Source organism: Nipponia nippon, unplaced genomic scaffold (genome assembly GCF_047370975.1).
Source record: "Nipponia nippon isolate SJK-2023a ecotype South Korea unplaced genomic scaffold, ASM4737097v1 scaffold_9, whole genome shotgun sequence".
In the NCBI taxonomy this organism is placed as follows: Eukaryota; Metazoa; Chordata; class Aves; order Pelecaniformes; family Threskiornithidae; genus Nipponia; species Nipponia nippon.
Window position 1 is genome coordinate 13,389,657 of NW_028262413.1, and position 14,086 is coordinate 13,403,742.

Genomic DNA, 14,086 nt, shown 5'->3' on the forward strand with positions numbered 1-14,086 from the left:
TACTGTAACCATCAAAACACCCTGTTAGTACCACTTAAGAGAAATTTGAACATCGAGGAATGCAAGCAATCATAGCAAAAGAAGAGAAGTCTACAAATTATTCACCAAAAATTGGTCTTTTATGAAGTTTATACGGCAATACTATTGATAGAGACATTACCCACTCAAGCCCATCACAGGGTGCAGTCACAGAGGTGCACGAAGGTGGTATTAATGGGGCGTTAGCTGTGTATGCTGGGGTTTGTGCCACAGTCATCTTCTGCCAGCGTGAAGTCTTGCACCAGGCTTCATTGCAGGTGACTGAAGCTACAGACGGCCAGGTTCTTCCCTCACTCCATTCAGGGCAGCGTTGTCCTATTTCTGTATAAGTGAAAACTCTGTCTTGGCCAGGTTTAAGTATGGCGTTACGATGTCAATGGCTCTTATGAACCGGATGGGGGGGGGGATATGGGGTATGGTTGGGGTTTTTGTACAGCAATATGTTGTTACAGTACCTGAATACATAAAATAAATAGCAGGTGTGAACATTTGTCACTTCCTAGCCTAGAGTGCGGCAAATGCTGGAAGGTGAAGAAGGGCTGGGCTCATGCATCCATTAGCTTCTCTAATGGAAACCCAGATTGCAGCAGGCACAAACGGTAACACACGCAGAGATAAGAAACATGCGTCTGTACTAAATCATATAAAAGCATAACACTACATCCAGTCCCTTGCTGCCACCAGTTGCACTTCAGGAGCTGAGGGCTGAAGGGAATAGCTTCTCTCCAGGACAAGCTTCCCATGACTTTGCTATTGCTATCGGCTGTATCTGGAAGGGCCCCATCTATGATGGGGAAAGCAGAGGTATGGAGTAAAATAGACAGCAAAACTTCGGCACTTCCAGTACTGAAGAATAAATTGCATTTGGAAAAAATAAAAAGCAATCATAATTTTATGCACGATCAAGGGAAGTGCAAACCTAACTCATGGAGCTGTATTCACTGTATCTGGATTTAAATTGTTGTTGTTTATAACATACTATCCCAGTATAAAAGCCTCACCTTTCATTTCAACATGTCTCAAAATTATGTACTGCTCTTCCAAAATGCTGTACTACTGCAATTATAGTTTGGGTTGCTTAGGACTGTTATGAAGGGAGGATTTTCTTTGTTTCCTTAATTTCATATTTGTTTCTTGCCATGTGTAATGAAACCTAATTTTTGTGCATCAAGATTCACAGGAAATGCTGCAAGTCTTTTGTTTCACACTGAAAAACAGTTCCCACCTGTCCAACTCGAGTGACATAGTAGGTGATAATATAGAAATTATAGGAATCATTAAAGATTGGATTAATCTCTGTAACTTTCAGTAAAGCCTATAAAAAATAATAGTGTATTGTACCACACTGTTCTTATTAAAAATGATAAATGATTTTTTGGCTAATACTAATTTCAAAAATTCATTCTTCTATTCAGCTTTATGGTTACCATAATCTTGATGTTTTAATAGCTTTTCCCATAATAGCTACAGAGACCTTTTTAAGTGGCAGCCCTGACTTTATGGAAGACACTTTTTTAAAAAAGAAAAAAAATCAAGGAAAGAGTTTCTTGTACTAAAAGGCAAAGACAAGGCAAAGACAAAGTAGTATGCATCTGACAAGACAGAAGACCAGAGAACATTATTTTGGCAAACCATATGGTCTAATTATAATAATTACTCATAGCAGAATTTCTGTTCAGCTTTCAGTAACCTTTTTTCACCACTTGCTATTATTTAGAGAAAGTTTAAAATCTACGATGTCTTTAGCTTTGTTTCTTGTCTTGAGCAGAGAGTATTCTGGGGGGAAGCACAGGAGAGACTCACGCTTTAATAGGGTTTATCATCGAATGCTTTACAAAAATGACGAGATCTGAATGCAGTCAGGAAAAGCAGACCCAGGAGGGCTGCGTGTTTTGCTGAGCAAAAAAACCGTGGACAAAAACCATGCAGCAAAGCAAAGTTATGCAACTTCTACTACTTTGCGTCTCTCATTTCCCCTGGGGTGAGTGAAGGTGCTGGGCAGTGCAGCAGCACCCCGGCGGGCTCAGCTTCTCCAGGAACGCAGCCGCCCCCCACCCCTGCGGTGCGGCACAGGGCTGCCAGGTTTCTCTGCTGGTGCCCTGGCAAGCAGCTCAGAACATTTCTGCTTGGGGAAAAAAAAAAAGAGTTTGTCTTGCACTCTGGTAATAAAATTGAAAAGGCATATCTTAAAACGTCCAAAATGTATATTCAGGTGGATTGAAAAATTTCTTTCCTTTTTAATTGCTAAAGTTGATGGCAACTGCTGGCTGCTCTAAATTTTGTTAAAGCCTGATATTTAGCCATGCAATAGTGGCAGAGGCCTTGGGTTCCGTTTTCAAATATTCATTGATATTTGTATGTGATGCAGTGTATGTGTTTGTGGTTAGTACACTTGGTCCTGAAACACAGAGGTAGCCTGAGCATCGGGGTTCACTGTAGAGCATGTGGGGAGCAACTGGTGTGAGATAGTCTCTGAACGGGATAAAAGGAGTGAAGAAAAAGGCTTCGGGCTTCTTTTTTGGTATTGCTGCCACGCATGTTTAAGTAAAACACCTTTCCAAATAGCAACTTGAGTAAAAGGCTGTTGGTGAAGCTTGAATCAAGACTGTTCCTGTCTGATGTTGCATAGATGGATGTTTGAGGCGTATAGCCTGCCTGCCATGTGCTGCCTATCATGTTCTCCTGCCGATCACACTAGCCCAGAGATATAAATATTAATGGTAAGTGTATTGTGTTATCTCTATGTGATTGAGCTTCTCCTGAAAGACTCTACCGCAGGGGAGGGAGCGTGGAGAAGAGGTTAATGGTCTGCTGGTGTGCAGTGGGCTTTCCTGCCACGTGTCTGATCTGGGAATGATTCGCAGCTCTGCATGTTTGTGCCCATTGCTTCCACCATCCATCTCAGCAAAAGTCAAATCAAGCTTCTGCTAACATGCCTGTGTGCTCCCCACCTTTACCTCCACTGCTCTTCACAAGCCCGAATTTTCCATAGGCTCCTTTGCAATAGGTGAGTGATGTTAACTAATTTAGGACACTCTTCCCCGTCTCTGTTGTCTTTGTTCTGGCCCAGTAGAGCAAATACCTAGCAACTTGGGACCTTCTGCACAGAAACCTGCATTCTTTTGACAAAAAGAAATCCACTTTCCTTCTTCTAGCATGTGCCTGCGGTGGTAGTGTGGGTATTCCAAGTACCCGAGTGCATGTAACCTGTCAGCATGGATTTGCGTAGATAAAAAACGCTCTTTATGTAGGCAGTAGAGCAAGAAAAGATTTGGGGTTGAATGTCTTCCATCTGGTGATGGCTTGAGCCAGGCTGCATAGACCATCTGCACCAAAAATGTACAAGTAACTTTTCCATCCTCCTGTCCTTGCTGATAATAGTTACAGAAGCGAAGATTTGCAACCCCGAAATTTTCATCTCATTCTGATCTGTCATGGAAACCCAGGCCATCAGTCCAATGAAGAAAAGTACAGTATCAAAGTACAAGATAGGTCTTTGCAGTGGATAACCAGGTGCTCTACTGCTGGCAGTGGGATTGCAGCTAGTGGAGTTTCTGCTTGTCTTTAAAAACAGCAAATATGGGTCAGAAATCTTCTGATAATATTCTGTGTTTGAGAGACCTACTTGAATGTGCTTTAAAGGGGAAATTAAAAGCATTGTAAATTAGGCAAAATTTCATGAAAAGGGCCCCAAATTAGAAAGGAGAAGTTTGTAATAAATTCCTCAAGGATGTAGAGTCTAATGTGTAATTAGAGAACCATGAATTGCCTGTTACTGCTCGTTCTTTGTACTGGAAGACTCCATGTCTGTAACTTCAGTAAATGTTTCAATCACGCACAGTCACCAGGAGCCATCTCAGGCTGTATTTTAAGTGTCTGTTTACACAGATGTTACAAATTGCCTATGGGATGTGAACTGTCTATCACTTCCAGAGCAATTAGTATGTGAAACCTCATCAAAAGGAATCCGTCAAGTTTGAAAAGCCATAAATATTGTACTAGGATCTCGAAGGAAATCAAAGTGAGTTTGATATAGTATTTATTTACAAGTTGCTACACAAGCAAATGCACTTATAGATGCTATGGTCTGCATTATTCCCTGTGCTCTATATTCCATCAGTCCCATGTTATTAGAGAGAGAGAGAGAATTACCCAGTTGTTTTAAATATTATACAGCAATAACAGACAGCCCCTAATATCTAAGGCTGTGCAGTTCGGGCAGTTGTATTTTTCTGGACAATGATTTGTTGTAATGAAAGGAAGACAGAGCTGTAACATCAGATCTTCGGTATGTTCCTCAGTTTTATGTAGCCAAATTAATAGAGTTTGAAGATGGCTTTTGGGGAGATTTTGATGTTTTGCACTCTAGAAATAGGTCTCCTTTAGTACCACCTGCATTGGGTTCCTCTGTGTGGAGGAATCCCAGATCATCACCATTTGGTGCTCTTTGATCAGACCTCTTTGCTATTGCACAACTTTACATTTGCCTCCTGCTCTCCTGTGACCTGCTTACCCAGGATTTCCAACCTAGCATTCAGCTCAAATGACACAAATATTCAAGACTTTTAAGTAAGGCAGAGGCTAGGAAAAGCTACTACAACGATCATAAGATTGGAAAGCCTGTCTTGAAAATGAAGGCAGAAGGGCTCTTGATGGCTCTCACCAGCAAAGAGGCAAGAACTCTTTAAGCTAAAGGCATCATTAGCCCAGAAGCACATAGCTATAGACTAGTAATGAAAATATTTAACCTGGAAATTAGAGGGTTCTTAGCAGTTAAATAATACCAACTTACAACAGAAAAGTAGGAGCCAAAAACTGTGCTGCTTCTAGGGTATATTTATGAGTAGTACTACGTAACCTTCTGCGGAAGAATAGGGTGGGAAGGGGATTGTTGAACCAGAAAGACCCTCCCAGATCTGTGTTTTTCTGAGGAATGTGTGGTCAATTCATCATTCCACAGTCAATGCAAAATGTTGTTGTATCGCAGAGCTCGGAAGGCTTTGGTGGAAACCTGCTGTGTGAAGACTCACTCAAATTTAAATGCCTCTGTGCATTCCAGGGCAGTGATGTTTATTTGCCTATTGCTGGATACTTCTGGAGGAACAAGATAATTGTTCACTAAGAGTAAATTAAAAAAAAAAAAAAATTAACTACTTGCAGAAAATAATAAGCCAGCTGAGAAGTGGTGCCTTGTTTGCTCTGAGTATCCTCTTGACATCAGCATGAGGTTACTTATAATTAGATGCACATGTGTAAATATGATGATTAGATATTCCCACATAAACATAATTATCATATCTTCCTGAAAGTTTAAGCAGGCATTTTATAATCCTGTTGTTAAAAATAAATAAATAAAAGCCAACAATCTGCATTCAGCCTCTTATATATGTAAACAGTGGAACATGAGGGCAGAATATATTTTCCAAAGTACCTAATGGTAGTCGAGGTCAATTACAGTTATGACTCATTAGAGTATTAAACTAAGAATACGCTTTTTAGTATAATTAGTGTTCCCTTAGAAAACTACAGCAATCTTGTATTCACTTTAGTTCTTCAAGCATTTTCAGGGTGTTTGGGCATTAGTCTTAGGCAAATATAATAGGGTTCTATTGCATTAACCTCACTTACAAACTCTGCAACCACTTGTGGCATTTCTTTCGCTTATTTTTTTATTGCTCAAATAACTTCCGAAGATGCCTTATAAAACACAGAGTACTATCTAATTAGTCATATAGAAGATTACAGCTGCTTAATTTAGTGTTCAGTTTTTTGCTGATTCAGAAGTTCCAAAGGAATGAAACATACAGTGTGTGATAACACGGCTTGACAGATCCTCCTCTGAACCGTCTTTAAAGGAAAAAAATTGATAAGAAACAATAAAAGAAAAGTCATGAGTCAGGCTGAAATGCTCAGGACAAAAAGGTGGGATTCTTATAAAATGCATTATATTCTGGATTGGAAGAACTTGAAGGAGCAAGAATATTAGGTCAGTGTGCAGGCTCAGAAGTGTCACAGTTGGAAATTTATATTTGTAGCCATGAAGATGAGAACTTGCACAATGTTAACCTTTTTATCATTTCATGGGCTGTGATATATCCAATTTCCCTAACCAAAAGGGGCAGGGAGAAAATTATTTTCAAGGCTTTAGCTCCGACTTGAGATGGAGCCTAGCATCAGATAGTGCCCCATGGGGATGTGCACCCTGTCACTAATGCTGGTGGTACCTTGTGCTTCCAGAACTCACCTACGCCTGGATCTTCAATGAGTACCCAACCTTCGTACACCAGGACAATCGCCGCTTCGTTTCGCAAGAGACTGGGAATTTGTACATCGCGAAGGTGGAAGCTTCAGATGTGGGCAACTACACGTGCGTGGTGACGAACACGGTGACCAACAGCAGGGTCCTGGGTCCCCCCACCCCACTGATCCTCAGGAATGACGGTAAGACTTGGAGGAGGGGTACTGGGGGCTGGGGTTGGAGAGGTTGTTTTGTTTTCTTTGACTGGCTGTCACCCAAAAATTCAGAAATGGCCTGAAATATTTATATCGGAGCAAAAGGAGAGCTTTTCCCCTTCACAGAGATTCAGTGAGGCTGGAGACCTCTGCTTTAGCTGTCATTCAAAGTCACAGGCAGTGCTGGGGTTTATGATGCTGTGCCCAAGGTTGGTCTTCCCACCACTGGAACAACTCTCATTATCAGGCAATAATTATAAAAGAAAAACCTGGCGACGCTTGGCCAAAGACAGGAAATAAAATAGATTTTAGAGTTTGGATATACTAAAGTTTTGTTCGTTTTATGCAGCCCAAAAGTGAACAAAAGTACTTTGTTGTTTCGGTAACTGTTAGCTCAGGCTGTATTTCTGAGCAGAATTAGTGCTATTTTTAGTAGTCTGTGGAATAATACAAAAAAGCAAGAAGAAACCAAAAGAGGATTTCTAAATTTATACAGACAATTGATTTGTATTGTCGTCATTTTCGAGTAGATAAGAAAAATAAATTTGCATGTTAATTTGCAATTAAAATTAATTAAAATTTGTCTGTTTAAAGGATAACAGTTAGGACATTTGTTCCAGAAATAGAAATGCATTATTAGAAACTTCTTCTAGAAGAAGATCCATTGTCACCTAGTGGTATTTGACAGTTTTCCTCGCTTGTAAAATACGGGCTCGTTGCTGCCAGCCTCCTGCCCGTAGCTGTCCCCTTCACGTTAACACGGTTCCTGTAGACAGGGAGTTTGGAAACATTGTCGGTGGTGAGAAAGCACCGCAGTTAGGCTGGGAGGGGTGAAGACGACTGCTTTTCCAGGTCTGCGCCAGATGTGCTCTCTGTTACAGGGGAGGCTGCATTTCTGTAAACACAGTGACAGTAAATCTGTTCCTCTGAGCCCAGAGTAAGTCATCTAATGTATGACAGATAAAGAGGAATATTTAAATTTGTGTCATACTAACATTTTCAGTGTTGAAGAAGAAATATTTTTAAGTATTACATTAACAGGACTTTTATGCAAACCTTACCTAGCTGAAAGTGCTTCCATTTATCACAATCAAGCTTGATGTCTGCTTCCGTTCTGAGATGGGGCTGATGCTGGGATGATTGCTAGGCAGCCTGATTGTAAAGTGCCTCGCCAAGGGCTTTACCCCAGCGCATCGCCCCTCCACACACTCCGCTTTATTTACACGGACCGATTGCCTTCCTGAGGTAATTCACAGGAATGTTCCCCGATCCCTTTGAAGTGCACTCTGCTGTTTATTAAAGATATGAAACTTTAATTGAACCTCTGAGGGGCTGGGGAATACATTCCTGAGTTAAACAGGAAAGGTGCTGTAGTGTCTGTAGAGCCAAAGATGGCTGTACACGAAAGCCGAATGTGGGCTAAATGTGTATTTTAAAATAGGATTGCACTAGTGTTACAGGCAAGCTTCATTTTAAAAATCAGCAGGTCTCAATTTTTCATTCCACATAGAGTAACCCTATAAAATCCAAATATAATGCACTACTGCACTTGAAAAGAGAAATTCTATATGTTGCTTTAGAAACGTGAAAAACAGGAGTAAAATGCGAGGCACATCGTATTTCCATTGGCAAAGTTGTCTTGTTTATCTTTTGTATTCATATCTGACATGTCAGTATATCTTAATATATATGACATGTTACTTTCCTTACAACACTTTATCATTAAATTAGTAGGCTCAAAGGCTAGCTCATCAACAATTAATGTTTCGTTTCCATTTAATTTCAATTAGTGAGTTAAGTGGGAAAAAACTCGTAATGTACCTCTCCCAATTGATTTACATGTACTGAGCTGCTCCTCTGGCTCCTGCCCGGGCAGTCAGCAAGGTACCACAGCTGCGTGGGCCCTTGTGCAGCTCAGAAGAAGGGGTGGGAGGTCCCCCATCCCCCTGGCAGCTTCCAAGTTACAGAGGCGTCAATGTAGCTCTGAGGCCCCTCAGCCCTGAGCTGGAGGGCTGGCGTCCCAGCCGGCATAGTCCAACCTCCTCCAACGCATCCTTCCTAGAATTATCTGTTGCTAGAAGTTTCTAAGTTATTGCCTGGTTGGCTTCATATCAATATACTTCTTGTGAATTCTGAAAAAATCCAGGTACTTTATAACAATCTCCCTGTGAAATTTATGGTTTTCTCAAAAATCAAAGTTATTTTTAAACTGCAAAACATTTGTGCTGTCATGCAGAATTAATTATGGGTCCCTGTAGTTTATACATAGCCCCATTACTTTGAAAGAAACAAATGATGGAGTAAGATACTATCTAAAAGGAATACTGATCACATAGAACTAAGAATAGCACCTATATTTGGTTTTTTAATTATTTCACACTGAGTTGAAAAGAGAAAGAGAAGACTCTTTCCTTTTCTGCTGCTGCTGCTCTCTCACTCAAAAACTTCAAAAATTCCCAATTCCGGAGCTGTAGGAGGAAAACAGAGTTTGGATGCTCACAGTCTGACTGACCCTATGCTGTTTGATATCAAGAATTTCAATTTTTTTAACAGATGCGTATGAATTACGTGGTGGGTATTCTTACTGTAGCCAATGTTCAAACTGCTCATCAAACTAATGAACAGTCCTCGTTCCCTGCAGATCTGGGTGGACAGGATGGCACGCACTGGGCTGAAATCTCGCCCCCGAGAACCCCGAGGTTTCTTTTCCCATCTCTTCTTCAATTTATGGCAGTAATTTTTCTAGACTCAGTTGTGAATCATTTAGGCTTTTTATGTCAAATACCTGCCGTCTTTGTTGCGGTTATTTTACTTGAATGTAATCATCCTGGAAAAACAGCTTTTCAGCATGTTTTTTTTCAAGTGCTGCTTTCTTTACAATGCCAGGCTGTTGAGCTGTAATCTGTAAAAGGAAAAGATATGGGTGTAGGGGATGAAATCAGATCCTGTAGGCAGATTGCTTTCCCCACCTGTGCCTTTTGTGCTTCTCTTTTGCTTGTTTTCAGCTGTGAGGCTCCAGAGTTACAGATCTCCTGATGTTTGCTGCAACTTTTTGTAACCAGCGGTACATGCTCTTGTTGACAGAAATCGGGTTCCTTCCCTGTCGCTGTGCTGTGGAAGCAGAAGGTGCCTCTTATCCCATTAGTTATCCTCAGACAGCTTTTCCTCCTTGGAGAGATAAATATCATAGCGGGTTACAGGATGGTGGTAAGAACAGACAGTGCAGAGGCAGCTGTCGCGGTCACTGAGAGCTCAAGCTCTCTGCTTCTATGGACAGAGGTTATCTGATGATGATAAAGACGGTGTACAAAGTACAGTGTGTGCTGGGAAAGGGATGTTTTTCCTCTGCCCCTCTTAAAAATTCCCTCCCATAAATGCATGCAGTCACCTTATTTAAATATTTTCATGTAGCTGTATGGATTTGTGGTGGTGAGGTTGCTTGCAGTGCAGATGGATAAAAGATTTAAATACAATATTATTGAAGTGCAGCAGTCCCCAAATCTGCACATTTATGGTTTGGGACCTGTCCTCCTGAAATGTGCACCCATATTCCAGCACAGGTCTTCAGGAATGACAAGCAGCTCTCCCTTTCACATCATGTAAGTGCTAGTGTGTAAAAGGAAAAAATACGACATTTTGGTTTTCTAGATTTCCCAAGGTATTGAGGTTTGGTTTCAGCTTAGGTTCTGCAAGGATGGAAGTTAGTCCTGACACCACCAGCTCATACTTCCCATTGTGGAGAAAGGGCTCTCTGAGCTACTTTCATATTGGGAAATAAAATAAATAGCTAAATGTATATGGCACCGAAGAATGAGAATGATCCTAAAGCCTGAAGTAAGGTGTCCGCTAGGATTGTAGCACTTACTGCAGCTCAGAAGAAAAGGGATTTAAATTTGAATGCCAGACAAGCCTTCTGGCAGCCACAGAGGGATATGGACTGGAAGAGAGGAGGAAAAGGAACAAACCTGCAACGCTGGCTCTTCCGTTTGATAAAAACATGTCTGTCATCTGGCTCTCCCTGGCTGCCCCATCCTCATCAAGGCCACAGCCTCTGCACCGTGCCCCCCAGAAGGGCCATCCCCACCGCCACTGCAGGACCTTTGGGACCCTCTGGGCCATCCCCACCCTGCAGCAAACACCAGCCAAAACCTGTTAGGAGCACCCAGGTGTTCACAGCTGCCACTCCTGCAGTAATTTACTTCTTCTCTTTAAAATGCACTTCGGATTTTTTACATCAGAATTAAAACAGTAATAGTAGCAAAGAACTGAAATAGTCCTGGAATAAAATTACCATCAGCAGCAGCTGTATGGGCCAATTAAACTTTAACACTTCACAGGTGTTGTCAGGAAATGCATATCATCTCCTCAGACAAATTAGCTTGCTTCTGAATTCCTGGGACTTTCATCCAAAAGCACGTTTTTAAGCCTTGAAATTGGAAGAAAAATACAATGCAAACATGTAGAGCATGTGATGTGCCATGACACTGGAAACGTTCTCCAAACTACAAACCCAGTGTCTATTTTACTCTTTTATTTTCTCCCCCACCCCTTCCACCTGCACGGCTAAGTCAGATGTTAGATCACCTAGGAAAAGCAGGAAAAATAAGGACTGTCTGCATGGAAATGGTCTTGCATTCAGGATGGAGATATCGCCACTGCACTGATGTTTCTCCTACAAAACTGAGACGGCAGGACTCACAGCATACCCTATATATATATATATATAGGTAGGTAGGTAGATATATATATATATATATATAGGTAGGTAGGTAGGTAGGTTATAATTTCAGTGGGAGCCTTGTGATTTTTCCAGATACAATTATTGATTTTTAAGTGGTTAGAGTTTGCAGTAATGCTGGTAAAACAGCTGCCCTCGCAGTTCTAAGAAGCAGCAGCTGTTGCCAGACCTGCAGGGCTGTGGGTAGCAGTGGCCAGAGCCAATGTCCTATGGCCCCAGGTAGCCTTCCCATCCCGGTCTGGGGTTTTGTCACCCTTGCAATTACAGCTCTCTAGTTGCAGCCCGAGGCAAAGAAACAGGAACAACAGAAGGAATGAGTGAAGAGAAGGCAAAAAAAAAGCCATTTTTTCTCCCTCCCGTTCCTGTCTCCTGCTCTGTCAGGTGAATAACATATTAATAATACATTCTGCCTTAATTTCCTAAATAGTCCGTTAGTGTCACAGGATACTTTACAGCCTACTTTGCCTAAGGGGACTGAGTTCCTGCTTCAGGAGTGGAGGAGGTGCAGAAGAAGGAACCATTCTCATGGATTTTGCTTGTTGAGGACTGGTTTGTAGCTGGCCTGTAGGTGGGCAGGCAGCTCTTCAGGCCACCTCCCTTTCTCCCATGTTATTTGGCCGCTGCCTCATCTCCCACCCTCCGGCTGCCGGCGGAGCCTGCTGAGTGTTTTTGGGGGGAGCTGCATCCCCTCTGCTCGCGTGCCTGGGCTGTGGAGGGGCGGGGGGTGGCTGGTGGCAGAGGCACTGAGGAGCTCTTTAGCCACCTTGGGGAGGGTGATGGAGACCATAATTTCTACAGGTAAGTCTCCAGTCTGAAAGCCAGCATCTTCCCAAGTGAGGCAGCTGCCTGTATCCAGTCAGGCTTTCGTGGGATGTGTAGCCTCTAAAGCTCTTCTTCTACCAAATTTGTGGTCTTCATTGCAGAATGTGGAAATACTCTTCTGGGAAAAGATCTCAGTAAGTTCTAATATCAGCAAAATGGTGCTGCTGTTCCCAAACGTTCACACTCAGCCTTGCCCTTGGACACCACTGGGCAGTAGCTGTTCTTGCCTTGGCTGAAGCTCTCCCAGCAATGTTTAGCACGGAGTCTGGAGAAGTCTAAGCAAGATTGCAAAGATTTGGCAGTCACAATCGGGAGAAGAGAGGATTTTCCATTACATTAACTGTAACAAACACTTCCAGCCCTTCAGGGCCGCAGTGTTAACATGCAGAGAACTAACAAATACCGTGCCCCCTATTCTTGTTTGTATGGTATGTAAATGCTGGAGCAGTGATGTAGACTCATGTGTTTCCTGCTATATGTGCTGGCCAGGACATGACTATGGAGAGAGTATTTGTGTTGTTCATGAATGCATTTAATTTTGATGACTGATGTTGTGCAGCAACTACTTTTTATATAATGTAGCAGCAATGCTTATTTGCAATTAGCGGGTTGGAAGAAAGATGACGTAACCTTTGCACCAGAACAGATAATATACAGGTCAACAAGTAAAGGTAGACTTGATGTAAACCTCATAGTGAGCATTGTCACCTTTAAAACTTTTAACTGTGAAAAATTAAAGAAAAAAAGACTTGTCTTGCATCCTCCTTGCAAAGCAGGGGGACAGAAAGCAGCACTGCAATCACAGACCACCATAAGCAGACCTGACTTACCTGAGTATCTCTGCAAACTCACGCTATCTCATTTCTGTATTACTCGTGCTAACTCATTTCTGTATTTGTGCGTACTGGTGGCATTCGTCTGGTCTGATCCAGCAGCACTCCCGCCTCGCAGCCCGTGCGCTCCTCGCCTGCCCCGCGCTTGGCCGCCATCCAGGAAGTGCCGCGCAGTTAAAATTTAAACTGCAATCATCAATTAGCTGATAATCACTATTGGTGAAATTATATGTGCCAGTTTTAAGACAGTACAGTGACTAGAAATGTAGCCATTTATCATTATTATAATGGCCTTTTTATGTGCACAAATTTTTAAACACAATTTCATAAAGAGGCTGCCATGATACATGATTTACTGGGGCACTAAAAATAAAGAAATTACCCGAAGAGTATATGATCTCTGTGCATCTAAATCCTTGAAGTTAATAGAAGCCTTGATTAGCTCCAGTGCTTTTAAAACTTTTTCTAATGGCTATTTGTTCCGCGATTCATTTTCTAGAAGATGGTGAACTCCCTTATTATTGCTTTCCTTATTTCACAAGTTACCTGCAAAAATCCTGAATATTCAAAAGCAAAAAGTAACAGAGCCATGAAGAAATTTTAATCTTTGGCAGATGGTGTGGAGCGCTGGTTCAGATTTTCCTCTGGCAGTAAATGGGAAAAGAGCCCACACTACACGGCTGTTAGAAACAGGCCATGTTTAAAATGAATGGATTAATTGGGCAAGTAATGATGTATAGAACAGCTCTGTGCTGGCACGGGAACACTTGCGAATTTATTGCAAAAATTCAACCAAGCTTTAGCATTTATTTTATGTTCACAGGGGTGATGGGAGAGTATGAGCCGAAAATAGAAGTGCAGTTCCCAGAAACGGTTCCATCTGCAAAAGGAACAACGGTGAAACTGGAGTGCTTTGCCTTGGGGAAGTAAGTTTTGATCCATTATTATTCCTCCAGCTTCTCACTTTCATAGTGCTGTATTGTAGAGTTTGCAAGACTTGCTAATCCTTCACTTGCCTCAGCAGAAGTTACTTATTCCAAGCATTCATAACAGACAAGGGACTTGGGGAGCAGGGGCTTTGCTCACCAAAAATAGAAACTCCCAAGGAAGACAGAAGATGTAACTTATTTTGTAAAGGTGTTTGTGCATCTCCTGCTCTGAGGTCTCATGCAACACTTAAAACTTAAAATCTCTTATTTCT

General features: G+C 41.9%; 1 protein-coding gene across 7 annotated transcripts in view; it reads left to right on the forward strand.

Moving 5' to 3' along the window:
* LOC104016941 (contactin-4) overlaps positions 1 to 14,086 on the forward strand; it is a 353,560-nt gene that overhangs the window by 260,861 nt on the left and 78,613 nt on the right. For all 7 annotated transcript variants that reach the window (XM_087743644.1, XM_087743651.1, XM_087743647.1 and 4 more), the window contains 2 exons: positions 6,277 to 6,480; positions 13,709 to 13,811. In XM_087743644.1, coding sequence (XP_087599770.1) covers positions 6,277 to 6,480; positions 13,709 to 13,811 — 307 coding nt within the window. The remainder of the gene's footprint in view (positions 1 to 6,276; positions 6,481 to 13,708; positions 13,812 to 14,086) is intronic.